This window comes from Sorex araneus, chromosome 2, assembly GCF_027595985.1.
Source record: "Sorex araneus isolate mSorAra2 chromosome 2, mSorAra2.pri, whole genome shotgun sequence".
In the NCBI taxonomy this organism is placed as follows: Eukaryota; Metazoa; Chordata; class Mammalia; order Eulipotyphla; family Soricidae; genus Sorex; species Sorex araneus.
Window position 1 is genome coordinate 274,247,980 of NC_073303.1, and position 27,225 is coordinate 274,275,204.

Below are 27,225 nucleotides of genomic sequence, written 5' to 3' on the forward strand. Positions count from 1 at the left end.
AGGGCAGGAGTTACGTCTCATTGCCTGGAACTGTGCCGTGGGCCCACCTCCGTGGCTCGGTAGGGAAGGTGGTTGGGATGGGGAAACAAAACCAGGAAGGTCATTCGGAGAACGAAGAGAGAAGGCTCTGCGTGAGGTCAGCCCTGGCCTGTCAGCCGCCCCCCTGCCACCGCCTGGACTCTGGTTTAAACCCTGGCTTCTTTCTGATGCCGTCACGGGGCGGTTACGGGGCCCCATCCCCTCTGTGTGTGGGCTGTGGGTGTCCTGCACAATCGTGGTGCTGGGTTGTTTTGTTTTGTTTTTGAGCCTCACCCAGTGGTGCTCAGGGCTCAGTCCTGGCGGTGCTCAGGGAACCATAGGGGATGCCAGGGTTCGAACCCGGCTCAGCCACGTGCCAGACAAACCGCCCTTCCCTCTGCGCCCTGCACCCCCCACCCCTGCTCACCCCCAGCTCCCGCCTCTCCCGGTCTTGGGCCTCTTCCTGCTCCAGCTCCTTCTCCTTCCTCTTGGCTGGTGTCACCGTCCATTCCCGGCTGCTGCCCCCAAGCCCTGTCTTGCTTCTCTCCATCCTGTGCCCCGTGCCGCCTTGAAGATCAAGGAACGACCTTGAATTTTTTTCTGGCCCCGGTTCTGAACGTTCCCCCCACCACACCCCCCTGCCCCCCGCCATTGTGGCCACGAGCGTGACCAGGCCCTCCTGCTGGCTGGGATCCTAAGTGACGCTCACACTGACCCCAGTGTTGAGGGTTTCAGCGTGGCTCTCACTCCTGATCTGGGGACAACTTCCCGCTTCTTTGATTAAAAACAAACAAACAAACAAACAAACAAACAAACAAACACTTTTCCTATGGGGCCACGCCCAGCAGTGCTTGGGGGGTCCCTTCTGTGCCATGTCAGGGGTCGAACTCGGGACTCCCCCGTGAGGCGAGGGCTTTGTCCCTGTGCCTCCCGCACCCCCAGTGTCCCCCCCTCTGCTGACTCCCACAGCCCCCGGCTTTCCTCACCTCCCCCCAGCCTTGGCAGCATCACCCCCGTCCCCTGGGCTGCTCGGGCGTGCTAGAGCTTGCCCCGGAATCTCGCCACTTTCCCTCCGCTGTCCCCGGGTGGACAGGAGGCTCCGGCGGTGACCCTCCAGGCGGCTCTGAGCGTGTCTCCCGCACCTCTGAGGCACCGGATGTTCTTTTTTAAATTTTTATTTATTTATTTATTTTAATGAGTCACCATGAGATTCAGTTACAGACTTACACACTTTCGTGACTGCATTTCAGTCAAACGATGATCGAGGCCCCATCCCTGCACCAGTGCCCGTTCTCCACCACCAATGTTCCCAGTATCCCTCCCCCGACCCCTACCCCCACCCACCCCCTGCCTCTGTGGCAGGGCACTCCCTCTTACTCTCTCTCTCCTTTTGGGTTTGCAATATAGGTATCAAGTGGCCATCATGTTTGGTCCAGAGTCTACTTTCAGCACGCATCTGCTGTTCCGAGCGAGCCCTCCAGCCCTCATTTACTCAGTGCTCCTCTCTCCACCCCAGCTACCTTTCCCCCCAGCTCATGAGACCGGCTTCCAAGCCTTGGAGCTGACCCTTATTTCAACTGTCCTTAGGTGTTAGTCTCCTATGGCGTTACTTTATATTCCACAGGTGGGTGCAGTCCTTCTATGTCTGACTCATTTCACTTAGCATAATACTCTCCCTGTCCATCCATTTAGATGCAAGTTTCATAATTTCATCTTTTCTAACAGCTGCATAGTATTCCATTGTGTGGACGTACCAGAGTTTCTTTAACCAGCCATCTGTTCTTTTGGAAAACATGCAGAGTTGCCCACAGGAATGATTCCCGTGGTGTGATGCACTGTCCCCCAAACACGAGCCACTGAGCCCCCCTCCCCCAACAGGGACAAGCTCAGGCAGCTGTGGGGCAGAAGCGAGTGTGTCTGACCTGCACTGGGCCGGGGTGTGTGTAGACAGACAAACAGACAGACAGACAGACTGGCCACAACTTGTTAGGTGTGATAGCACCTACGCATCCCACCCTAATCTCCAGGCCGTTACCTTTTCTGGTGCGTACAGCTGGACCCCGGCGCAAGGGCCCGTGAGGGTGGGCTGCCAGCCTCCCCCCCTCCCCTGCCTTCCTCCTCCCTGCTCCCCGGGTCTCTCCTGACGACACCTCTCTGCACTTCCTTCTTCCACGACATTTTGGGGCGCTTCTGGGGCAGCTCCTGCCTCTGCGTCCCCGTGGGCTTGCAGGCCGGCAGGCTGTTCTCCGGAAACCCTCCACACGCGCGCACACACACACACACACACACACACACACACACACACACACACACACACACACACACCGCCGCCCTCTTCTGCTTGGAGTTGTGGTCATCAGGGGTGTGGTCATCCCTGATGACCCGATGCCCCCCCAGACCCCATCCTGACCGTGCCCACACGCCCTCCAGTTTGGGCACTGCGTGCTGACCAAGGGTCCTCACCAGAACTTGGATGGTAGCAGCTTCTGTCCCAAACCAGGAAGTGGCTCCCCTGCCCTGTTGGCTAACAGGATGGTCTCAAGAGGCCGTCCCCACCTCCCCACCTCCCCTCAGTCCAGCTGCCCACGCCCCTGTCTCCCCACACGGCCCGTTTGCGTCCCGCTGGCCTCAGATTGCCCTGAATAGGCACCCCTCACCTTAGCCGAGTTCTATCCTCTTCCACCCTCTCCTTTTATTTGTGCTTTTGGTTTTGAGGTCACACCAGCGATGCTCAGGGCTGGCTCCTGGCTCTGCACTCAGGAATCACTCCTGGCGGTGCTCGGGGACCCTATGGGATCCCAGGGATTGAACGCTCCGGTCCCCAATTCCCTTTAAGATCTTACTCGAGGGGCTGGAGCAATAGCACAGTGGGGAGGGCGTTTGCCTTGCACGTGGCTGAGCCGGGTTCAATCCCTGGGATCCCATAGGGTCCCCGAGCACCGCCAGGAGTGATTCCTGAGTGCAGAGCCAGGAGTCAGCCCTGAGAATCACTGGGTATGACCCCCCCAAAAAAAGATTTTACTCAAGCACTGATAACCTGGGGCACCCCTTGCTGGACCCCCAGACTCAGAGCCCCCTTTTGCCTACATTTTTGTTTGTTTTTAGGCGACACTCGACGGTGCTCAGGGCCCACGCCGGGAGGTGCTTAGAGGTCTGAGTGATATCAGAGCTCGAACCCAGGCAGGCTGCTTTATGAAAGGCATATGCCCTGCCCGCTGTGCTCTCTCCGAACCCCTCGCCTCCTGCAAGCTCCGTCACAGTGGCCGTTTGTCCATCCGCGTCATTATTTGGTGTCTCATTTCTTTTTCTTAGTGGCCTCACCTGAGTCCTGGTGCTGCTACATCTTCAGCGCGTGTAGCCCTGGGGCTCAGGGGGCCCAGCCGACAGCTACATGGAATACACTTTGGGGGGCTTGTGTGAGGGGCACCCGCGCAGTGTTCAAGGAACGACGTTGTGCCGTGCCGGGCAGTGAGCCAGAGTTGGCCGGGTGCAGGGCGAGTGCCGTGACCCCGATATTATCTCTCCAGCCCCCGAATGCGGTTTCTCGACTACAGATGGCCTCTCTGGCCAAAGGGAGGTGTGGCCAAGTGCTCTGAGCGCCAGATCCAGAAAAACTGGGTGGGCTCTGCCCACTGCCCCTGGCCCCCGTCTCCCGCACGGACCTCCCTACCCTGTCACAGCCTTCCTGCTGCCAGGCCTGGCTAGCAGAGGGGCCGTGGGGGCACTTGCTGGCACAGGGAACGCCGGCTTCTCTCTTTGAATCGGGGAGAGCAACGAAGGGATCACTTGGGACCCCCAGGAAGTGGGTCCCTGGAGGTGCCCTGGCTGGCTAGCGATGGGGTAGCAGGCTGGGCGCGTTGGTACCCACCCCAGCCCCTGGGACACGGGCACTCAGGCTCTCACCAGGGTTGGGACTCTTCTCTGCCTCGCCCGGAGGGTCTCTGGAAGGACCCCTCCCTCTGGGAGCTCCAGGGAGCTCCCTACCTTGGGCCCCCCCAACCCCAGACCCTGTGAGAGCATCAGAGGCCGTGGATGGTTCCAGGAACCGGCCCCAGCTGACCCCACTAGTCGGCTCCCTTCCACGCCTGGGGGCATCCGCGCTCAGCTGCCCGAGAGCTTAACTCCGTATCGAAGGTTGTGGGGATTCAGCCAAGAGTTTTCTGCAAGGAATGTTTGGGGGACGGGAGGGGAGCAGGAGATTCTGAAGCAATGATCTGATTGTCCTGTATCTGATCTAGAGAGAAAGACACGGGGCAGGGAGGGAGGGAGGGAGGGAGAGAGAGAGAGAGGGAGAGAGAGAGGGGGTGGGGAGAGAGATGGAACAGAGTGGGGAGAGGGAGATGGAGTGAGGTGAAGGGAAAGAGATGGAGTAGGAATGGGAGGGCAGAGAGATGGAACGAACACACACACACACACACACACACACACACACACACACACACACATACACACACAGAGGATCACATCAGCTGCTCGGATTCCCCTGACATCTCCCCCAGCTGTCTCTGGGTCTCTGTCTCTGTGCCTCTGTCTCTCCCTGTCTCTCTCCCCTCACACCTCCGTCTCCCTTTGCGCCCTCTGCCACCCCGTCTTGTCCTGGGGAAACAGGGCCTGCGGGCAGCTCAGCCAGGGGCGAGAAAGGTGGGGCCGGCTGGTGTCCAGGAGCCTGAGTCCCCTGGGGCAGGGCAGGGCAGGGCAGGGCAGGGCAGGGCAGGGCAGGGCAGGGCAGGGCAGGGCAGGGCGGGTGAGGAAGCTGGGAGCAGAGCCCCGTGAGCGGGGGAGGCGAGGTCAGGTTGAAGTGAGCTGGGTTGAGGGCGGGGAAGGCCGAGCTGGCCCCTGTCCACTGGCCGGGTCCCCCCCAGCCTTGCCAGGCCTGGCTCTCCCGTCGGGCGCAGCAGTTCAGGTGAGCACACGGCAAGGAAGGAAGAGGAAGATGAAGACTCAGTGGGTAGATTTCACGACTGGTCAGCACCTGGGAGGGGCGCCTGGGTGGGGAGGCGGATGCTCGTGGGGGCCAGTGGCCTAGGAGTGTTCATTTAAAAGGTGCTCCTGGGTCACAGAGGGGCCAACGTGCTTGCTCTGCACGCAGCCAACCTGGGTTCGAGCCCCAGCACCCGCTCTGTCCTGGAGCACTGCCAGGGATGGGTCCTTAGTGCAGTCCCCAAAGCGAAGAGGCAAAGTTTACACTCTGAGCACTGAAAAAGCGATGCCCCGAACCCTGACCCCAGAGCAGAGGGGAGGGGGCGCACGGGACACACACCGCACCCCTTTCTCTTCCCTGAGTTGTTCGCTTTTGGTTCCTGGTTGGTTTTGGTTTGGGACCACACCAGGCTGTGGTCAGGGCTTCCTCCTGGCTCTGTGGTCAGGGGTCACTCCGGGTGGGGCTCGGGGACCCTCTGCAGTGCCGGGGGTCGAACAAGCGCCCTCCCCGCTGTACTCCTCCCCAGCATACCCTGCTCAGCACTTCTGCCCGTCCATGAACTTTTAACACACTGGTGCAGTGACTCACACTTCCATGTGGGTAAATTCACACAAGGTGCAGCGCCGGGAGTAACGTGTTAAAAAATGGAAGAGACTCATACTATGATGTTTGACGCCCCACAGAGGAGTGCAGTGCAGGTGAGGGTCAAGGGGATTGGTCCACGCTTGGAAGCCTCCCTCCAGGGCTGGGGGAGAGGGCATGAGGGATAGAGAAGGGAGCATTAAGTCAGTGATGGTTGGAGGGATCGCTGGGGATGGGAGACGTGTGCTGGAAGTAGACGAAGGACCAAACGTGACGGCCTCTCAGTACCTGTATTGCAAACCATGATGCCCAAAAGGAGAAAGAGAGAGAGAGAGAGAGAGAGAACAAAGGAAAGTGCCTGCCATAAAGGCGGGAGGGGGGTGTTGGGGGGTGTCGGGAGGGATACTGGGGACATTGGCAGTGGAAAATGTACACTGGTGGAGTGCTGGGTGTTCAGACATTGTATGACTGAAACTCAATCGAGAACCACTTTTTGTAACTGTACCCCACAGTGATTCAATAAAAATAAATAAAACTCAGATTCACTGTCACTGTCACTATCACTGTCATCCTGTTGCTCATCGATTTGCTCGAGCAGGCTCCAGTAACATCTCCATTGTGAGACTTGTTGCTACTGGTTTTGGCATATCCAATACGCCACAGGTAGCTTGCCAGGCTCTGCCATGTGGGCATGATACTCTCGATAGCTCGCCGGGCTCCCCGAGAGGGGCGGAGGAACCCGGGTCAGCTGCGTGCAAGGCAAACACCCTACCCGCTGTGCTATTGCTCCAGCCCAAAACTCAGATTAAAAAATAAATAAATAAATAATAAAATATAAAATAAAAATAAGAACAGTAGAGAGAGTGAGGTGGGCTTCAGGGCGGTCGTTGGGTGGGCTGCGTGTGTCCTTGGCATGCAGGAGGCCTGGGTTCATTCCCTGGCACCACACAGTCCCCCAGCACTGAGCCGGAAGTGACCCCTGAGCTGGGTCTTACAGGTCATGGTCCCGCCGAACAAAGGAGTGGCAAGGGGGTGACTGCTCATGCCCAGGTGTCAGTGCAGCAGTCGGGGGGTCTCTGTGAAATCTTCCTTCCGCTTGCTCCGCGCGTGTCTAGCAGGTGGGGCTGTGAACTGCTCACCGGGGACACGACAGAAGGAGAGTCCGGGCCGCACAGCTGAGCATGAGATCTGGATCGATCCACACGACTTGGGTCTGCATCGTGCCCTCCCTCCCGTCTCCAGAAACCTACCCACTGGCTTCTCCCCGTGAAGGTGGTCACATGATTCAAAACTCTCTGACCCCATCCTTTCAGATGAAGTGCTCAAAAATTTTCTTCTTTTATACTTTCCTTCCTTCTTTCTTTTTTTTTTCTTGTTGTTTTTTTGGGTCATATGTGGTGATATTCATGGGTTATTCCTGGCTCTGCGCTTAAGGAATTACTCCCGGCACTGCTTAGGGGACCCTATGAGATGCTGGGGATCGAACCCAGGTTGGCTGTGTGCAAGGCAAGTGCTCGACCTGCTGTACTATTGCTCACACCCCCCAAACTTTTCTTCTTTCTTCCCCACCCACTTCCATCCGTCTAGCCAACGGGATGGGGGAGGGGGAACCCACTGTCTCGTCTCTTACCCCTGACCTTTACTTCTTCTCCTTTCCTGGGTCACCTTTCTCTCGCTTTATTCCTTTCATTCTCTTTTCTTCTCTCTTATTTGTTTTTGGGCCACACTCAGATATGCTCAGGGTTTACTTCTGGCTCTGTGCTCAGGGATCACTCCTGGTGGGCTTGGGGGTCTATATGCGGTGCTGGGGATTGAACCCAGGACAGCCACGTGCAAATTAAGAGTCCAGTGTGCTGTATTGTCACTCCAGCCCCGGAATTGGGCCAAATTTAAAACCAGTAAGCTCTAAATGAAAAAAAAAGCATGCGGATGTTTGAGAGTTAATAATAATAAAAAAGAGGATGAAATGTGTCACTAATGTATTTAAAATTATTGATCGCATATTTAAACGACAGTATTTTAGCCACATTTTGGCTAAGCGAAGACACTGTTAAAATTAAACTCACTTGGGGCAGGGGAGCGGTTGGGAACTAGCGCTAGAGTAAGTTGCGTGTCTTGTGGGTGTACACTGCCAACTTGGATTCAATCCTTGGTATCCCACTGGGTCCCCCAAGCACTGCCTGGTGTCACCCAAAAACAAAATTAAACTCACGTGGGTGTGCGAGAGAGAGGACGGCGTTTAAGCACTTTCCTGCAGCCAAGCTCAATTCTGTACCTGAGCACAGAGGCACAGAGCCAGCGCAAGGCTAATGCCCTAACCACTGTGCGCTCTCTCCGGCCCTGGCCCCTCAATAGTTTAAACCAACAACCAAACAAACACGTTTCCTTTCATCCTTGATTCAGAAGTCAGTACAGGATGAATCTACTCAAATATGTTGGTGGTATCAGAAAGGAAGGAAAAATGGGACGGAGGCAAGACTGCTGCAGGCAATCTGTTAACAAAACAGTAATATACACACCTGGACAAGCACGGGTCCCCCGGGGTGCCCGGCAACTTTAATTACTTCACCTACAGGCGCTGCACTGTGAGTTGTTTCTTTCCACTTGAGTGGAAGCTCGCCGCTCTGCCCGGGCAAGCTGTCTGCGGGCTGCCCCTCCGCTCTCAGCCCTGCCTTCCGGGGCTCCCTTTATGTGCCCGGTGTAAGGATAATTAATACATGTAGCACACTGACAAGAGAGACAATAGAGAGCGGAGCTGAGAAGAAGGGGGTGCTGGATTTGAGCCTGGCATTGCCTTCTGCTAACTCAGAGGCCTCGAGCTTCCTCTGTTCATCTGTAAAATGGGGCTATGAGGCAGGGGGACCTTCTGGACTCCGCCGTGCCTCTGCTCTCTGGGCTTCCGCTCTGCACGCAGGCTCTCGTGGCATGCCCGCCTTTCTCTGGGCGGGAGAGTAGCTTTGCGGGGACCAGTGTGGTTGGTTGGTTGCCTTGCAGTTTGCAGGGGCCCGGGGAAGGGGTTGTGGTCCCTGAGCGGAGGACATTCAAGGTGACGGTGGACTGCGGTTGGCAGGAGGCATTCCCGGGCGGCCAGAAGGCAGGCGGGCAGTGCCTGCCCCGGAGCACGCGGAGGCGAGGGACAGCTGGACAGCCCTCCGCATGCTTCCTGAGGGCCAGAAGGACAGCAGGTGAGAGAGCGGCCGCAGGGAGCTATCTAAAAGGGCACTGGCTCGGGGCAAATGTCCTCTTCGGGGACTCCTGCAGATTCAGCTGGGCGGTCTGGGGGTTCTCACTGCTGAGGGCTCTCCCAGGCACCCCTGGAGAGGACCCAAAGCTTTGAAAAGCCTGGCCAGTGGACAGAAGCAGCCGGGGACAGCTGGCCTCATCCATGGTGGGTTAAGCCCCAGACCTTTCCCAAGGTTTAGGCGGTGCAGGTGATGCCCTGCAGGTCCCAGACCCTGGTTTGCTCGGTGGCATGGCTTAGGGTCCCCTGAGCACTGCCAGGGGGCACTCCGGAGCCCAGAGCCAGGAGCAGTCCCCGAGCACCGCTGCGTGTTGCCCAAACTCTCCTCCCCCCCAGAAAGTGGCCTATGGTCCGGCCCTCTGGGGCCCAGGTTGGCCCGTCTCCCCTCTGGCTGCATTCACTTCCTCATGACCCAGAATCCAGCGTCTCTTGCTCAACCCGAGGTCTGGGCTGGGCTCTCTTTGTGGCCCTGGTTCCTGTTTCGGGGCCTGGGGAGGGCGGGAGGGGGCTCACTAGGCAGGTAAGATATGGGGGTGCACTTTATATTTTGAAAATTTGGGGGAGGGTTATCCCCTGCACGCTGTTTGATCGAGTGGCTCAGGGATTATACCTGGAGGTGCTTGGGCCACTGACCACATGTGGTGTCCGGGATTGAACCTAGGTCGGCTGCTGGCGAGGCAAGTGCCCTGCCCACTGCACTATGTATGTCTCCAGCCGTGGGGCCCTTTTGAGGCACAACAACAAACACAAACTCACATTTCTCCCCATGAAGCCATTCCCAGGTGCTGTCTGAACTGGGCCCCTGAAGGAACATTCCAGCACAGCCTAGAACAGCACCATCCCACTGAAGCCCAGCGGGGCCGAGCCAAGGCAGCTAAGGGGGAAAGAGGAGCCACCCCCTTCTCTCCTCCCACCACAGTCACCAAACCCACTGGGATCTGGACGTCCAGCTGCACTTTTAGGGGCTTCCTTTGTGAGAATGACTTGGGGGGTCTGTAAAGGCACGCCCGGGGGAGAGTATAGGGGGGAGGGAGAACATCTCCCCCCAGGCTAGCCCTGGCTTCAGCTATCTCCCAAATGACCCCTGATGACCCCCTCTCCTACCCAGCCAGATGTGCTGCCCGCTGCCCGCTGCAGACCGCCAGTGTGGGGGCCAGGGGAGATAAGCAAGAACTGGGAAACTTGGATGAGGGTCAGAGGGGCGTCCCGGGGGTGTCCAGAACACCGTGGCTTCTGCTTTGGGATATGTCTGGTGCTTTTCCGCTAGATACGCCGGATCCTTCTATCCCAAGGGCCAGGTCAGCCTGGAAGTGACACTCAGGGGGAGTGGGCGGGAGGCCAGGAAGTGCCTCCTGTGGACAGACAGTCGCTGGGCTCGCTGGGCCCACTGGGCCGCAACTGTTCTGGGGAGGTAGCCAGAGGGCTGGTTCCAGAAGCCCCCGGCCAGGCAGGCAGGGGCAGGTGTGGGCGGGCGTTCCTAGGTCAGAGTCACCCCCTCCTCCTCCCCCCTCGCTTGCAAGGCAGCAGCAGAGCTAAGAGGGTACCCAGCCATCTCCCCAACCCGTCTCGGGATCCCTGGCTTGGCGTCCAGTGCCCTCTACGTGCATCATTCTTAGAGGGGTGGCAACGGGGCTGGGGGGAGGGGGGAAATCTGGGAAGTGTGGGAAATCCCCCAGGGTGTGGGGGACATGACTTTGCTTCCCATTTCCAGCGCTAGAGAAAATGGGTCAAGAACTTGGGATCCAGAGAGGCAGCTTCGTTGCCACCGTCCCGAACTGGCCCCCCCGGGGCTCTCTCTCCCTCTCTCTGGAAAATAAAAACCGAAAAAAGGTACCGGCAAAGGGCGCGTGGGCTTATTTCCTACTCCTTTAGGGCCGGGGCCCCGGCAGCAGCCATCATTCCGGGCCAGGAGCGGGGCGCATCCTCCCAGGGGCGCGCCTCCCGCGGGGTCCCCGGGTGGGGGGACAGGCCGGGCCCGCCCCCGCGGCGGGCGGCAGGTGGCCCGGCTGCTCGCGGGGGGCCGGCCCGGGTCCCCCCCCCCCACCCCGAGGCCGGCGGGGCGGGTGGAGGCCGGCGCAGGTGAGGCCGGCCGGCGACCCCGAGCAGAGGGGGCGGGGGTGGGGCGCGGGGCGCGGGGCCGCCGCGGCCCCCGGGCGGCGATGCGGGGGGCGCCCCCTCGCGCGCCCCGCTTCACCCCGCGGCCGGCGCGCTCTGCGGCGCCGAAAACCCGGAGCGCGCGGCGGATCGGAGCGCGGCGGCCGCCAACTCCTCCGCTCCGGCCGCGAGCTGGGCATGCTCAGTGCGCGCCCCGCGCCGCCAACTCGGACGCTCGCGCTCCCGGGCCCGAGGGGGCCCCAGCGCCGGCGGCCGCCAGCCGGCGTCGCCCGCCGCCCCCGCACCCTGGCAAACTTCGCCGCGGCCCCGCAGCTCGCCCGGGCCGGCCCGAACGCCGGCGCGGGGTCCGATCCGGTCCCGATCCCCACCCCCTCTCCCGCCCATCCCACCCCGGGTCAGGGAGGCTGCGGCCGCCGGTACGCGGCCCCTACCGCCGGCCCCTGCCCGCTAGCCGGGGACCAACAGGTAAACTGTTGGGGGCCCGGGGGTGGGGGCGGGGAGGGAGGAGGGGCTGCGGCCCGGGGTTGCTGGGGGTCGGGGAGGGCTGCGGGAGCCCCTAGATGCCCGGCGGGCCGGCTGCCCCCCAGCCCCGTGGACACTGCAGCCCACCCGCCGGGCCCCCTCTCCCACCCATCACCCTCCCCCGGCCCAGCCCCCGATGGGGCAGGAAAGGGTTAAGCCGGCCCCGCGCCACCGCGAGCGCGCCCCCCTCCAGCCACCCGCCGCGCGCCTCGGGGGCCCGGCCGCCTCTCCCGCACGCAGCCCGCACGCCGGCACCCCGTGCCCGCCCGGCCAGCCCGGCCCTGCCCTGCCCTGCCCTGCCCTGCCCTGGCCTCCAGGCCGCTCGGCCCCTGCGCCCCGGGCCCGCTCGGGAGGCCGGGCGGCGGGGGGCTGCGGCGGCGGGCCGGCGGGGGCGGGTCGCTGGGCTCCCGGGGAGCGGGGTAGGGGGGGAACCCGGGGAGCGCGCCCGTCGTCTCCCCGGGGTCAGCCCCGGGGGTCCCCTCGGGCCAGGGGCGTCCGCAAAAGTTTTTCTCCCCCCTCCTCCCCGCGCCCCTCCCCCACTGCGCCCGGCTGGGGTGGGTTTGGGTCCATTGGTGAAAAAAGTCACACGTTCCCATCAGCTGCTCCTCCCCCTGGGGACGGGGTGGGAGAGGAGGCGGGGTGGGGGGACGGGGGCGGGGTGGGGGGGCGCGATCCGCAGGCCGGAGCCGCGGGGTGGACCTGGGCGGGCCGCGGCCAGCCGGGCGCGCGGGGGGTCCCCGGGGCCGGCGGGGGGCTCGCCCGCGGCCGCCTGCACACGACCTGCTTTCTTCCTGCCTGCAGCGCGGCGGCGAGCGCGGAGCGAGCGGCGCGGGGAGGGGACGCCTGTCTGCAAAGTGCTGCTCCCTGGCGCTCAGAGGCGGCGGCTCGGGCTCCGAGGCTCATTCATTCCGCCGGGGAACATGCGAGATCATGGCCGCCTTCGGGCTCCTGAGCTATGAGCGGAGACCGCTGAAGCGCCCGCGCCTCGGGCCGCCAGACGTCTACCCGCAGGACCCCAAGCAGAAGGAGGTGAGCGCGGCCCGCGGCCTCCCCGCGCCGCGCCGCGCTGCGCAGCGCTGACCCGGGGCCAAGTTGGCGGGGCGCGCCGGGCGGGCGCCGCAGGGCGGCGGGCGGAGGCGGGGGGCGCGCGCGGGGGGCGCGCGGGGGGCCCCAGGCGCCCGGGACCCCGCGGCTGTCACGGCCGGCGCGCGCGCGCCCGGGGCCCGCCGGCCTCCGGGTCCTCGGGCCTGGCACGGCGCCCCGGCCGCTGCGCCCGCGTCCTCCCGGCCCGAGCCCGGCCGCCCGCGTCTCCCCCGCTGGGTTTCCCTTCTCTTGCCGCCGCCTCGGAAAATGCTCCTAAACTTTTTGAGAAATGTGGGAACGCCAGGAGCACCCCGACACCGGGCGGACGGTTTCTTTTCTGTCTTTTTTTTTTTGCACGGGCGGAGCACGGGGGGCACCCGGGAAGGGGGCGGGTGTGACGGAGGTCGGGGGGGCTGGATGGGTGTGTGGGGGGGGATCCTTGTCTGTTCATCTTCTTGTTGGGCGTGCAAGTCGTTTTCAGGGAGGCGACAAATAATGTAGCGTTTGTGCACGTTACTTCTTCCAGCATCCCCTCTCGCCCCTTTGGAGAGAGAGGAAAAAAATCAATAGGAAGGGGAAAACACTGATTTGGGTCCCTAGAGGCGATTGGCTTAATTGCTGGAAGGCTGTTCTGTATATGTGAAAGCAGGTTGTTACCTTGGAGGGGAAATAGGTCCCAGGATTGCTGAGTCCTCGCGAGCGGAATTAATTGGCGAAACCTCCACGCGCCCGCAGACCCGTTTCTTTCAAAGGCCAGGGTAACCATGGCGTTGTGTAGCCGGCTGTGTTTGTCAGTAGTTAACAAGTAATTATGTAACAACTCTCCACTTATAATGATCACCCCTGGCTACACAATTTGTCCTGGGAGTTACTTTCTTTTTTCTTTTTTTCTTTTTATGAGATCTCCTGCTTCCCAGCTGGGGGTAAGGTGGCACCCTGTAGAGCTTCAGAACTTCTCTTTCTGGGCCTCAGACCCCTGCTAGGAAAAGTTGGCAGGCCGGTAGAGGGGTTATTTAGGTTCTTGCCTTGCAGGAAACCAACCCGGGTTCTGTCCCCAGCACCACCGGGAGTGATCTCTGGTGGAGCACAGAGCCCGGAGCAAGCCTGGAGCACCCCTGGGTGGGTGTGTCTGTCCTCATGATCCTCCAGCAGACAAACTGAAGTTTACAGGCCCACCGACATTCCAGGAAGGACTTTGCGTCAGGCAGGCAGCGGGGTGTGGTCCTTAAGACTCCTGTTTTGGTAGATGTGTCAGTTTCAGGCTTTGAGTCGTGTCAGTTTCAGCTTGTTACTATGGAGGTTTCGTTCATAGCAGCAGACACGGTTGACAGCCGCCTGGTGGAGGCTTCACAGGCCGGGAGCCGGGCATCTGCAGTCACAGGGGCTGGGAGGTTTCATAGGTGCACCTGCTCGCGTTGCTGTGGGAGTTGGTTGAGATGTTGTGGGTTTTTTTTTTTTTTTTACTTCTCCCTCTCTCCCTCAAGTTAATTGCTCAAGGACTGGAAACAGGCCCAGAACCAAAGCGCAGCGGGCAGGGCGCTTGCCTTCCACACGGCTGACCCGGGTTCCACCCCCGGCATCCCGTACGGTTCCCCTGGAGCACTGGATGGAAACCAACATCTCGAGCCAACTCCATCACTTTCCGAGCTTGGTGCATTGGGGAGGACGTTTGGAGTGGGGTTGGGGCAAGGCCTCCTCGCTCACTCCAGTGAGGTTGGGCGGAAGCCAGCTCCCATTTCAGACACAGCGGCCTGGGGCACCCGAGCGTGGAGGGGTGCCCGTGGAGTGTTCATTCTTTCGGTGGACACACCGTGCGGGATTGGGGTCTCTCTGGTTCCCGAAGAAAATAATCTTGGCTTCCCGGGTGACAGCTCCAAGGGCTGATGCCCCGGCTGAGATCCCCGTGGCCTGCCTATCCCTCATCCCCCAGCACCCCATTGCACCCCGTTGGGGTCCCTCCTCCCCCAGAACCCACTGCAGACCCCAGTGCTGCACCTTGTGCCTGCTCAGCCGAGTGCCACTGGGAGTGGTCTCTGTCCCCCTGAGCACTGCTTGGAGCCCGTTTCTGTCCCCTGTCACCCTCCTTGGGGATCACACACGACAGTGCTCCAGCCCTCTGAGCATCTCCCGGCCCCTCCCTTACCTACGTTATACCAGTGTTTTAGTTCCTCTCAGTGTTTTAGACAGGAGGACGCGGGGTGTCGCGATTCCGTACGCGGCCCCTCTATGTGTGCGTGAAATACAGAACACGGACTGTCTCTGATGCTTGTTTACACGCATGTGTGTTTTCACACGGGGCCAGGTGGTCAGAAGTTGGAAGGGTTCACCTGTGACTCGCCACAGTCTCCCCGGGGTCCCGGCAGACCGGTCGCAGGGTGGGAAGGAAGACGCTGCTTCCGGGGAAGTTGGGGGACCCCCAAGTGGGACCCCCGCCACTGGGCTTGCATTCTGCCTCCGCCTCTGCGCGGTGGTGTGGCCTTGGGCAAGTTGCATAACTTCTCCGTCACAGATTCCAGTAAGAAAGAATTGGGAACCTTGGTTCTCGGGAAGAAAACCATCCTGGAAGAGCTACCGTATTTCACACAATAATTGCCACCTCATACTCGTCGCCCCTGTCTGTACTGACAGTAGTACCCAACCTGATTCTTTTGTTTTGTATTTTTAAAAAACTTCACATACCAAAAAAATAAAATAAAAAAGGAACTTTGCAAAGAAATCTGCAGGGGGCGGTGGGGGCACGGAGAGGTAGTACAGGGCGACCTGGCTTGGAGCACTGGCGTGCGTGCTTCCCGGAGCTTGCCCGCAGTGATCTCTGAAGACAGAGTGAGGAGTGAGCCCTGAACACGAGACAGAGCGAGGAGTGAGCCCTGTCATCCCCCTCGCACACTGCTGTGCTCCCCCCGGCCCCCCCACCGCCCAAGTCTGCCACTTGTGATTTCTTCTGCTTGGAGACGCAGCGCTGGGGCTGGGGGTTTGGTGCCTGCCTGGCTGGTTTGCTCGTGGCTCTGGACAGAGCCTCGTCCCCCCGCCTGCAGGGCCTTCACTGAGGTTCTGGCCACTCGCTCCACTGCGTGCCAACCTCCTCAGCCCCGCCCCCCACTGGTGTCACTTTTGTTTTGTGTTTGGTCACACGCTGTGGTGCTCAGGGGTTCCTCTTGGCTCTGCTCTCGAGGGGTCACTCACGGGAGCCCAAGGGTGACCGCATGGGATGCCAGGGATTGAACCTGGGTCGGCTGCACGGCAAGCACCGTGTCCTCTGTACTCTCTCCAGCCCCCTGTCACTGTCATCCCGTTGCTCATCGATTTGCTCGAGCGGGCACCAGTAATGTCTCCATTTTGAGACTTGGTGTTACTGTTTTTGGCATATCCAATACACCATGGGGAGCTTGCCAGGCTCTGCTGTGCGGGCGAGATACTCTCAGTAGCTTGCTGGGCTCTCCAAGAGGGGCGGAAGAATCAAACCCGGGTCAGCCGCGTGCAAGGCGAACGTCCTACCGCTGTGCTATTGCTCCAGCCCTCCCCTGGTTGGTGTAACTTTTAAATCCTTATTAGCTGGTGCCCGGGAGATAAGGCCAGAGGGCGGGGGCTCGTCAGAAAGATGGAGAGCAGTGAGGAGTCAGGACCCGCCCGCCCGAGCGCGCTGGCACACACCAGCCCTCCAAGGGCGTTATCTGAGTCGCAGGGGTGCAGTACGGCCAGGAGCCCCTTACTCCCTCGACCGGTGCTCCTAGGGACACTCCCTCCCGTGTCCCTCACGACCCACTACCACCTGAGTAGTTTTTAGGTGACCCTTGGAATGCTGATGTATAAAATAAGAATATAAACAAAACATTTCCTAGAAACAAATCAGGCAGTTGTTACAGACTTTTTTTGTTTTTATTGTGTATTTGGGCCACACCCAGATTGGGGCTTCTTCCCAGCCCTGTGCTTCGGGGTCAGCCCTGCTGGTGCTCAGGGGTCCATACATGGTGCCAGGGACTGGACCAGGGCCTGCCGCATGCAAGGCGAGCGCCTGAACTCCCGTGCTGCCTTTCTGGCTCCTGACACTTCCTGGGGGCCACACCCGCCGACAGCCGCGGGCTGGGAGAGCTTCGACGGTCCACGGCGCTGGACTTGGAGCCAGAGTCCTGACCGCAGCCTGGCCGGCCGGCCCGCCCCTTCACCTCGGGCATCTCCGAGCCCCTGTGGGCAGTTGCATAAAGGCCCCGTGGGGTCGGGACGCACAGTTTAGCAGCCAGGCCTCGTGGCCCCTGTCAGCTCAGGGGGCTGGTCCCCTCACTGCCACCCCAGGACCCCCCTTCCTGCTTCCTTTCTCGGGATGGGGCATCCTCAGTGCCACCCCTGCCCCTACCCCAGCCCCGCACACCCTCCTTCACCTGGTCTTGGGAGGTTCAGCTGCGCGCCTGCACCTGGCTTGGCACAGACTGTGCCTCAGTGTCTCCTCCTGCAGAACAGGCCATGGCGGTGCTGGGGGGGCTCCCGGGGACCTGGTGGTGCCAGGGAAGCCAGAATGGAGTCTGGTGTGCATGACTGACTGGTACCCATGGCTGCCTCCTCTTTGGGGGGTCTCAGCCCCCCTACGAGGCCTTCTCCCCAGGGTGGGAGGCACCGTTGAAGGGGTCCTAATGTTGTCACGCCCCCTCCTCCTGGCAGGGCGCTTGCGTGAGCGGGAATGAATGTCTACGCTCGAAGGCAAGGTGGGGGCCAAGGAGGAAGGGACAGTCCTGGGTGTCCACTGAGTGGGGCGGGGTGGGGGGAGCTCCGAGGCAGGGGTGGGGTTCCACCCCTGCTGGGGGAGATCTGAGTAGTTGAGTCTGGATGGGGGAGGGGGCAGCAGGGACACTTCCAGCTGCAGGGGCCTGAGCCTGCCCAATCCCAGGTCAAGGGCAGTTGGGGGGAGGGCGCAGTCCACAGCACCCACCCCCTGCTGGGTCTCAGGCCATGCCCGGCCCCTCCGAGGCCACCCTGAGCTGGCATCTTCACCCAGCGCCCAGGGGATCAGGAGCTTTGAGGACCCCACCTGGAGGGAGCCATTCCGAGGCCCAGGTGAGGAGGCCCCCCCCCCCCCCCCCCCGCCTCACTGCCCTGCTGGGGTCTGCGCTCAGCCAGGGGAGCAGGAAGCTGCCGTCCAGCCCGGGTGGCCTGTTCCCTTGGCCTGTCACCGGGGCCTGTCCAGGCCGTCTCCTCACCCCAGCTGAGCTCCGACGCCTCCCCCCGCACGCCCCCCTCTCCAGGCCTCTCTGCTCCCCATCTCCCTGCTGGAATGGGGTTCACTCCTTCCAGGGCTTGCGGGAAGGGAGAGGAACCTTGAGCCTGGGCATGGAGCCCTGGGTCACACGCCACGGCCGTTCCTCCCCCTCCTGCCTCTTGTGTGATTTGAAATTCCTTAAACGCCCCTGCGCCCTCAGACCTTGCTGGCCCCACGTTTGCCCCCTCCCTTCCTGTTCCAATGTCCCCTCTTTTGGCTCAGACTCCCTCGAGGGGGGGCCGGCCTTGGGACCACTCCCCTCTTTCTCGCTAGTTTGTTTACGCTGGGAAGGTGGATGGGGCTGGTCTCTGTGCCCATTGTCAGCCCCTCTGGTTGTCCTCATTGGCCTCCACCCCCCCTCGGCCCCCCCATCTCAGCTGTGGGAGGGTGGGCCTGTCCCTGGCGCTCCTGGGGTCTGTGGTGAGACTCAGCCCCACTGGGTTGGGGCTTGTGAAGCAATGAACAGAATGTAGACAGCACAGTTGTATTTATAACATTCGACTGTCCCAGTGCTCGTTTTATTTTGGTAGTGCCTCTTTCTTATTAGCATTTAAAACTCCTCAAACACAGAAATGCTCGTTTTGGAGACTGCTGGGGAGGTAGGGTGAGGGGTGGTGAGAATTGGTTTCTTTATCATCGCGGAGAGGCAGTGCAGGGGAGAGAAAGCAGGTCGACCAGTCGCCCGGAGGACCAGACAACAGCGGTGGTTGGGGGAGAAAACTGGGATTTGTTTGTTGGTGCCGTGGCCCCTCACCCTCCTCCCTGGTGGACATCCGTGTCCTCACAGACCCCGAGGCTGGAGGCCTTAGCCCCAAGGAGCTGCTATTCCCAGCCGTTCCCGGAACTTGGAGGCCAGTGAGGAGAGTGAAAGCGGTGGACCTGGGCTGGAGTGGTAATACGGCAGGTAGGGCGTTTGCCCTGCAGGCGGCCAACCCAGCTTTGATCCCTGGCATCCCATAGGGTCCCCCAGCACCACCAGGAGTAATTCCTGAGTGCAAATCTAGGAGTAACCCCTGAGCATCGCTGGGTGTGACCCAAAAAGCAAAAAAAAAAAAAAAAAAAAAGAAGGAGAGAGAGAAAGTGGTGGACTTTTTCTTGGGGTACACGACACCAGCAGAACCATCCCAGGTGCGTCTGTACGGAGCAGAGTGGGGCCTCCCCCAGAACTTGGGGAAGGTGGAGGAATGAGCATCTGAACCCAGCTCCCTCCGTGAATCCTAGAAAGTTTGAGAAGACTCCTAAGGCGCCCCCCCCCCCTCAGAAATGGAATCTTTCGGGGCTGGAGCAATAGCACAGCAGGGAGGGCGTTTGCCTTGCATGTGGCCGACCTGGGTTCAGTTCCCAGCATCCCATATGGTCCCCTGAGCACCGCCAGGGGTAATTCCTGGGTGCAGAGCCAGGAGTAACCCCTGAGCATCACTGGGTGTGACCCAAAAAGCAAAAACAAAACAAAACAAAACAACAAAAGGAATGGGATCTTTCAGTGGCCCCCTGCCCGGTACCCCTATGACTGCCATTCTCACTGCCTCCCATCCTTCCACCTGGCTGGGGGGGCCCTCTGGCGCCCTTTGGGAAAGGTTGCTCTAGATCGGGACTCCATCGAGAGTATTTTAGATGAGGCGCCCCCTCATTCCTCCGCGCCCCACACTCGGACGACTTGTCTCCGTAGCTACAGGAGCCGGACCCTTTCCTTTCCTTGTTGACCTCTGACGCCTCTCTCAGGAGAGGGCCCCGGGGCCACTCCTGGGGCTGCCACACTGGATAGGACCCTGGGGCCAGAGACATGGCTCAGTGGCAGAGCACTTGCCTCGTAGGGGTGCCCAGGACTGTTCCCGGCACCGCCAAAAAAAAAGAAAAAAGAAAACCAAGAATTTAGTGCTGTTTCCCTGCCTCATGGCACTGTGGGCCCAGTGGTGTTGGGGGCCAGCAGGGACACCCCGGCGATGGTCAAGGGCCTCCAGCGCGCTACCCTGCAGTGCTGGAGGGACCATGCGTTCGGGGATGGGACTTGGGGCCGTGCTTGGAGACTCTCCATCGCTCTCCCCTGGTTCTGTCCGAATCTCCAAGGTCCTCAGCACAGAGTGGTTGTTTTTGTGAATTAATCCAGGTTTGCAGCATGAGCCCTGTGGGTGGGCTTCGTCTCTGCCCCCGTTGGGGGTGGCACATGCCCGTGGCTCAGTTAGGGCTCCCGGCCGTGGCACTCATCCTGTCAGTGAGTTTGGCCGAGGTGTTTTTTTGTTTGTTTGTTTGTTTGCTTTTTGGGTCACACTCGGCAATGCACAGGGGTTATTCCTGGCTTTGCACTCAGGAATGACTCCTGGTGATGTTCGGGGGACCCTATGGGATGCTGGGAATCGAACCCGGGTCGGCCACATGCAAGGCAAACGCCCTACCTGCTGTGCTGTCGCTCCAGCCCATTGGCCGAGTTTCTCCTTGTCTGGGCTCCCCACCCGCCTCCCGGAAGCTCTAACTTAGGGGTCCGGCGTCCGAACCTGAGCCGCTGGGCAGCTGGCTCTCAAGCTGGCTGCTGTCTGCGGAGCTAGGGGGTCGCAGAGCCTGGGAAGTGGGGTCCGCGCAGCCAGCTGTGGGGGGCTGCACCCCGCAGACAGGATGGAGAGACCCCAGCTGATTCCTGGGGCCGGTTGACGGGCGAGAGGGAAGGCAGCAGACTCGGGAGTCAGAGAGTTGGGAGCTTGGAGAACTGGGACGCTCTCTGCTGACCCTCTCTCAGTGGACGCCGGGGTGGACCCACCCTGGCCACACCTGCGTGTGTTGTGATGGACACAACTGGCAGCCCCGGTGTCAGGGGCCTTCCAGACCCTGTGACTGTGACTGTGGGGGTTTCTCGGGGAAGCTCAGTGGTTAGGGATGCAGCAGAGGGAGGAGGCGGGCGGGGGAACAGGCTCCCTTGTCTCTGGGTCTCGCTGACCCGAGTTTAGTCTCCGTGGAGACGGCAGGTGAGCGCAGCCTGTTCTCTTCAGGCAGTTTCTGAATCTGGGTAATGAGGGAAGTTCATTGTTGGTTTTATTTTTTTCCTTCCCTCCCTTCCCTGCTTTGGAAAATTTATATAATCGAGAAAAATGGCAAGTTACAAAAGAGCATGATTTCTGCTTCAAAAAAAATGTGTCTCTATAATCTGGCCAGATTATCACCCACATGCAAACAGTCGTTATCTCCGAAGCAGGAGCGGGGATGGGTTGTTTTCTTCCGGGTACTAATCAGGAGCGGGAGGCTCCGGGCGCCAGAGCCCCTGGGGAGCCCGGACGGGTTGCCAGGGAGGGGTCCGGGCTGGGTGGAGGCCAGGTGAGAGCCCTGGTGGCTGGGGCGCAGGCTGAGGGCCGGTGTAGACACCGGCACGCAGGAGCCTGCTATGGCCAGTGGGGAGGCTTGGGTTCAGGCCGTGCTGAGTGTGTCCGGCTCGGCCGCTGGGGCTGTTCCGGGCTGCAGGACTGTCATTCAGTTCCTGGAAGCTGGGGAGAGGAAGAAATTCTCTTTTCTTCTTTTTTTTTGGGGGGGGGCATTGGGAGTGGGGCCAGACCCGGCGATGCTCAGGGGTTACTCCTGGCTCAGGAATCACTCCTGGTGGTGATCAGGGGACCATAGGGGGTGCCGGGGAACGAACCCAAGTCTGCCACAGGCAAGGAGGCAAACGCCCTCCCTGCTGTGTGACCGCTCTGGCCCCACGAAGAGCTTTTATGCCTCCATGGCCCTCCGTGTGGTTGCTGGATGGGTGGGTGGGTGGGGGCGGGGACAGGGGGTGTGTGCGGTGCATTGCCCTCCCACGAGCCCACACGCCCCAGCTCCCGGGGGTTCTGAGCACTGCCCTCAGGGGGCTGCCTGTCCTCAGGGGACACTTCGAGCCAGCGAAAGCTGCGCTGGCCGCTGGGAGTGTGGCCGAGTGGGGAGTGTTGACACCGAGGAAGCGAGAAGCGACTGATTGAGGGCTTCTGGCTTCTGCTGGAAAGCCGCTGGGACGCTTGGCAGAGCCCCCCGCTCGAGCCCGCCTCGCTGTCCCTCTGACGGGCCTCTCAAGGCCACCCCCCACCCCCCCGCCGCTCCCGGCCCTGGCCCAGCAGGGTCCTGCAGGCCCCAGCCGCGGCAGCTGCTCCTCCCGTGATGTGAGGCTCAGGGGGCCGTCACCCCGCCCCCCGGTTCCCATCTCTGGAGCGTGCAGGGGAGGGGGCGTTGAACACTGGGCCTGGGCCCCTGGCTTGGGTGGGGGGACGGAGAGAGGGCAAGGCAGGCCGGGCTGGATCCACAGCTCTCTGAGTGGTGCCCTGAGCACTGCCAGGAGTGACCCCCAAACTGAAGGAGTAAAAAAAATAATAAAATAAAAGTCAGTGCTGGCGGCTCTTGTGCTTCCCGGGGGTGGAGTTACTGGACTCTCTGCGCCTTGCTGGCATGGCTGCCCAGGGCGGCCCGAGCAGGGCTGGGCAGTGGTCAGCCCCCTGGGCCGAGGCATTCTCTGTTGTCATGGTGTCCCCACTTCTCTCTTGGCACCCCGGCAGCCTCACACCAGGAGGCCTTTCTGGCCCCGAGGTTGCACAATCCTGGCATCCCCTCCCCTCCCGCTCAGTGGGGGTCTGTGGCTCGGGGTGGAGCCCCCCCCTCTGCACCCCTGCACTGAGGGCGGAGGCCCCGTCCCTGAGTCCTGCTGCGGGGAGAGGCTGTTCTGCAGGAAGGAGAGTTTGATGGGAGACCCGGGCCCTGTGCTGTGTTGGGGTGGCCCGGGGGTCTGTGCGACCTCTCCTTCAGCAGCCCCGGGGCCGAGCCCTGGGGGGCCTCAAGTTGTTCTTGCAACTTGGAGGGGTGGGTGGGTGCCCCTCTGCCTGCAGCCTTGGCTGCCTGCACAGGTACGTGTGTGAGTGTGTGTGTGTGAGTGTGTGTGTGTGAGTGTGTGAGTGTGTGTGAGTGTGTGTGTGAGTGTGTGTGAGTGTGTGTGTGAGTGTGTGTGTGAGTGTGTGTGAGTGTGTGTGTGAGTGTGTGAGTGTGTGTGAGTGTGTGTGTGAGAGTGTGTGAGTGTGTGTGTGAGTGTGTGTGTGAGTGTGTGTGAGTGTGTGTGTGAGTGTGTGTGTGAGTGTGTGTGTGTGTGTGTGTGTTTGTGTGGACCCACTCGGCCGTGCCTCTCCACAGAAAGAACCCTCTGGAAGCTCAGATGCTCTGGCGGAAGGTGTCCTTAGCATTTCCGCGCTGTGTGTGTTGGGGGCTTTCCTGGGCAGAGTCTGGGCTGGGCACTGCCTGATTTGTGGGCTGCGCTGTCGGGCTGCAGAGGGCCCAGCTGTGCAGCCCCTCGTGAGTCGCTCTGTTCTCCTGGCGGGCCCCGCCTCCGTCTCACAGGCTCCGGCCCGGAGTGGGGAAGCCTGTGTGAGACCCCGGGCTTCCTCCTGCCCCCTTGGGTGGGTGCTGAATTCTGTGGGTGCTGAGTTTCCTGCCAGGCCCGTGTGCCAGCCCTAGCCATGGCCCATCTCTCAGAGACTGGCCGGAGAGGGGCGAGACGGAACGGGCGGGGCGCTTGTCTTGCACGAGGCTGTCCCGGATTCGAGTCCCGGCATCTCATAGGCCTCCGAGCCTGCCAGGAGTGATCCCCGAGTGCAGAGCCAGGAGCCAGCCCTGAGCATCCCCGGGTGTGGCCTAAAAAGTTAAGAAAGGAGAGAAGAACAAAGAAATGAAGGACCCCATGTTTCAGCTCATCTCTGGGCCGGGCGCAGGGCTCACTCCTGGCTCTGTGCTCGTGCGTCACTCCTGGCAGTGCTCTGGGGATCTTACGAAGTGCTGGGGCTCCAACCCGGGTCTCTTGCTCACAGGGTAAGTGCGCTACCCACTGCCCTATCTCCCTGGCCCTTAGGGGCCATTTCTAATCTCAGACTGGTTGGAGGCTCCCTCAGAGCTTTCGCTTTGTGGTAGCCAATATCACAGCCCTTGGCAGCACGAGAAGTGGGAGTGGAGACGTTTCCGGAACCCAGAGTGGACCTCAGGACCGTCGACCAGCCACATTGTAGAAAGGCTCTTGCGTTTAACGACAGTCAGCTCTTGCCCCGATTCCTCCAAAGCGTTTGCGGAAAGAGAAGCATTCTTTTACATATTTATTAATTTAATTTAATTTTATTTTTATTGAATCACCGGGAGAGACAGTTACAAGGCTTTCATGATTGAGCTTTAGTCATACAGTGATTGAACACCTGTCCCTTCACCAGTGCACGTTTTCCCACCACCAGTGTCCCCAGTATCCCTGCTGCCACCCCCCCTATGGTACGCACTTTCCGTCTTACTCTCTCTCTCTACTTTGGGGCATCACGGTTTGCAATACAGACACTGAGAGGCCGTCAGGTTTGGTCCTTTACCTACTCTCAGCACACATCTCCCGTCCCGAGCATCCCTCCAACCATCCCTGACTTACTGGTCCCTTCTCCATCCCAGCCGCCTTCTCCCCCCGCCCTGGAGGGACCCTTCCAACTAGGGGGCCACCCTCCCAGCCCTCGTCTCTGCTGCCCTTGGGTGCCAGCCTCTTTCTCTGTGATCTCCTGTTGCATGAGTGGGTGCAGTCCTCCTGTGTCTGGGCCTCTCCCCCCGAACTTTCACTTCATCGAGATACTCTCCGTGGCCATGCACGTCTAGGCCGGTCCCAGGCTCCGTTCTGTGGGTTCTCGTGCTTCCCTTCCCTCTTGCACCCACTGGGGTGGAACAGAACCAGCCTCACACAGGTGACTGACTGGAGAGGTGCTGGGATCCCCCCAAGTCTGACCCTGCAGTCCCCCCGCCCGGGGGGTCTTTCCAGAGCTGGGTGGGCTCAGGGGTGGGGAGGGAGCCTGTGTGCTTCCAGCCTGCAGGGTGCCGTGCGGAAGGGGGGCTTCGGGGCGCTGTTCTGGTGCCCTGGGCCCCCGGCGCGTATGTGGACCCCCTGAACAGCAGCTTTCCGGGGGGCTTCCAGGCCCATTTCCCAGGAGGGCGGCTCAGGGGGGGGGGCGGGTGCAGGGCTGATGAGGGCCCCAAGACCGAGGCTCCGGACGTCGCCCCCCTGGCTTGGCAGTTTCGCTCATCAGGGCGCGTCTCACCCCCTTCCCTGCTCCAGAGTCGCTGGTGCTCTTGCCTGTGGTGCTCCCGAGCTGGGGCGGGCCACGTCGGTGCTCCTTCTTCGTGCTCCCATGGTGCTCCCCGGGCCGTGCTCCCTCGGTTGTGTTGCTCACGCGCCGTCTGCTTTGCGCATGCCGGTGGCACCAGGGATTGAACTTGGAACCGAGCAGGTGCTTTCCCTGCTGAATCCGTCAACTTGAAGGTGTGGGTGGAGGGGGGGTGGGCCGGGGACAGCCAGGACACGTGGCTGCAGAGGAGTACGGTCGGCCCCAGGGAGGCGGGGCCTGGAGGGGGGCTCCCCGGACCCCTCGGAGCTGCCAGTTCCAGCTGGGCCGGGCCGGCCTTGAGACCCCCCCGCAGCACTGAGAAAGCGAATCCAAACCCGCCTCCATGGAAACACCGTCTTCTCGTTGGCGAGCCCGCGATCCACGCTGCCATTCGGGACGGGGGCTGCACGCAGGCCGTGTCCGGCACCACTCGCCTCCCCTTAAGGGTGGCCGCTTGGACAGTGTGGATTTTCTGTATCCCCCACCACCCCCGCCTCCCAGCCACAGCCCCCCGCCCCCCCCACCTTTGGTTCGAAAGGTCATTGGAATCTTGGGCAGAGAGGTTGACTTAGTTGCTTTTTATTTGTTTGTGTGTTTGTTTGGGGGCATTCCCCGTGGTGCTGAGGCCTTCCCCCGGCTCTGAGCTCACGGGGACAGCGTAAGCGGCCAGGGATGGTGCCTACGTTGGCTGCGTGCAAGACCGGTGCCCTCCCCGCGTCCTTCTCTCCGGCCCACATAGGGGTCTGGAGGTTTTAGTGGGGGGACACTTCGGGGTTCCTGGGGCTGGGAATGAACCGGGACTTGGCGTGTGGAAGGCCTGTGCTCTCCCCTGCCCTGAGCCGAACCCGCTGCCCCCTCAGGTGGTTCTTGAGGACTCCGCACACAGTGCTCTTAATGGACAGTCTGCAGAATATTTTGGGGGGCCGGCTGCTTGGACCCTTATCAGGTGTAGGCAGAACGCTCCCTCCTGAGCAAACACAAAACAAAAGATCACGAAGAAGAAAACGGCCATGAATCGGAGGCGTTATTTACAGCGGGAGCCGGCGGGCGCGAGGTCTGCCTTTAAGTCATTATTAAATCATTAGAAATGATTCGCCAGTGATATTTTTGTTCTCCCGGTGCCTGGTTCTCCATCCACGCCTCCCCGGCAGGGCGATGGGGGGGCGGAGACGAGAAATAGAAGCCTGTTATCTGTCCGCTCTGGAACAGCGCCGCTCAAAATATCTGCGGTGGAGGGCCAGTTTAAAAAAAAAAATTAATTGTCAATCTGTTGCCGACCGATATAACTCAGTGACAGGAATGAATTACTCGAGAAATGAAAAGTTGCTCCAAGATAGCGGCTGTGTCAAATGGCAGATAAAGGAGCAGGGCGGGGAGCCGGCTGGGGCTGGGGGACCTGCTTCCGCCAGGAGCTGGGGGGGGTCCCTGGCACCCCCCATCTGTCCAGCCCTCACCCTCAGTGGCCAGCACTGCCGGGCGTGGCCCTGAAGCTAAGTTTGCAGCTGCTTTTTCTGTCTCTTGCACACGTTTCTTTCTCCTCCGTGGGGCTGAGGGGCCTCCCGGGGCCAGTGGAGACTCACCAGCATCTGTCGGCCCCGTGCAAGGATCTGAGTGCTCGTGGGGTCGTGGGGGGGGCGATGCTGGGGGCTCCAGGCTGTACCTGGTGGCGTTGGGGTACCTGTGGGGTCAGGGGTCAAAGTTCACTGCAGTTACCTTCTGGGTCGCCTCTCTCTCTTCCTTCCCTCTCCCCCCCTTGCCCTTTGCCCTTCTTCTCCTTCCTGCCCCCTCCCTGGCTCCTTGTGGGGTGTCGGGCCTGGGAGGGGCTTGGGGGACCCCCCCATCTCTGCGGGAGGCAGACGGGGCACGGGGTGGGACCCCCCCCCAGAGGTTTGCAGAGCAGGAATTGTTGGGGCTGGAGCGATAGCACAGCAGGGAGGGCGTTTGCCTTGCACATGGCTGACCCGGGTTTGATTCCCAGCATCCCATATGGTCCCCTGAGCACTGCCAGGGGTGATTCTTGAGTGCAGAGCCAGGAGTAACCCCTGTGCATCACTGGGTGTGACCCAAAAAGCAAAAACAAACAAAAAAGAAATTGTTGGAGCCCAGCCTGGCCCTGGCGTGCGCGTGGGGCTGGGGGGTTTCTCCTCAGAAATCCCGGCTGTCCACGCCCCAAGGCCCCTTCCCCACATGGATTATGCAAATCTCCAAGTTCAAGTAGTTCTCGGTGTACGGTTCCCCGCGGCTTCCCTTCCCAGAGCACTGCCAGGTGTGGCTGTTGCGGGCTGACACGCATTTGAATCTGATTTGAATATGAATTAATGGGACACAATTATTTAGATAAGAGCGGAATAAATGCTCGGTATATTTAGATCTAATT

At 60.9% G+C, this 27,225-nt stretch overlaps 1 protein-coding gene across 4 annotated transcripts in view; it reads left to right on the forward strand.

Moving 5' to 3' along the window:
* The first annotated feature begins 11,066 nt into the window (after window positions 1-11,066).
* MED12L (mediator complex subunit 12L) overlaps window positions 11,067-27,225 on the forward strand; it is a 262,569-nt gene continuing 246,410 nt past the window's right edge. For 3 of the 4 annotated variants that reach the window (XM_055129725.1, XM_055129724.1, XM_055129723.1), the window contains exon 1: window positions 12,094-12,428. In XM_055129725.1, coding sequence (XP_054985700.1) covers window positions 12,330-12,428 — 99 coding nt within the window. In that variant the 5' untranslated portion in view covers window positions 12,094-12,329. Of the gene's footprint in view, window positions 11,343-12,093; window positions 12,429-27,225 lie in introns of those variants that run through there. The other variant, XM_055129722.1, reaches the window with a different exon arrangement.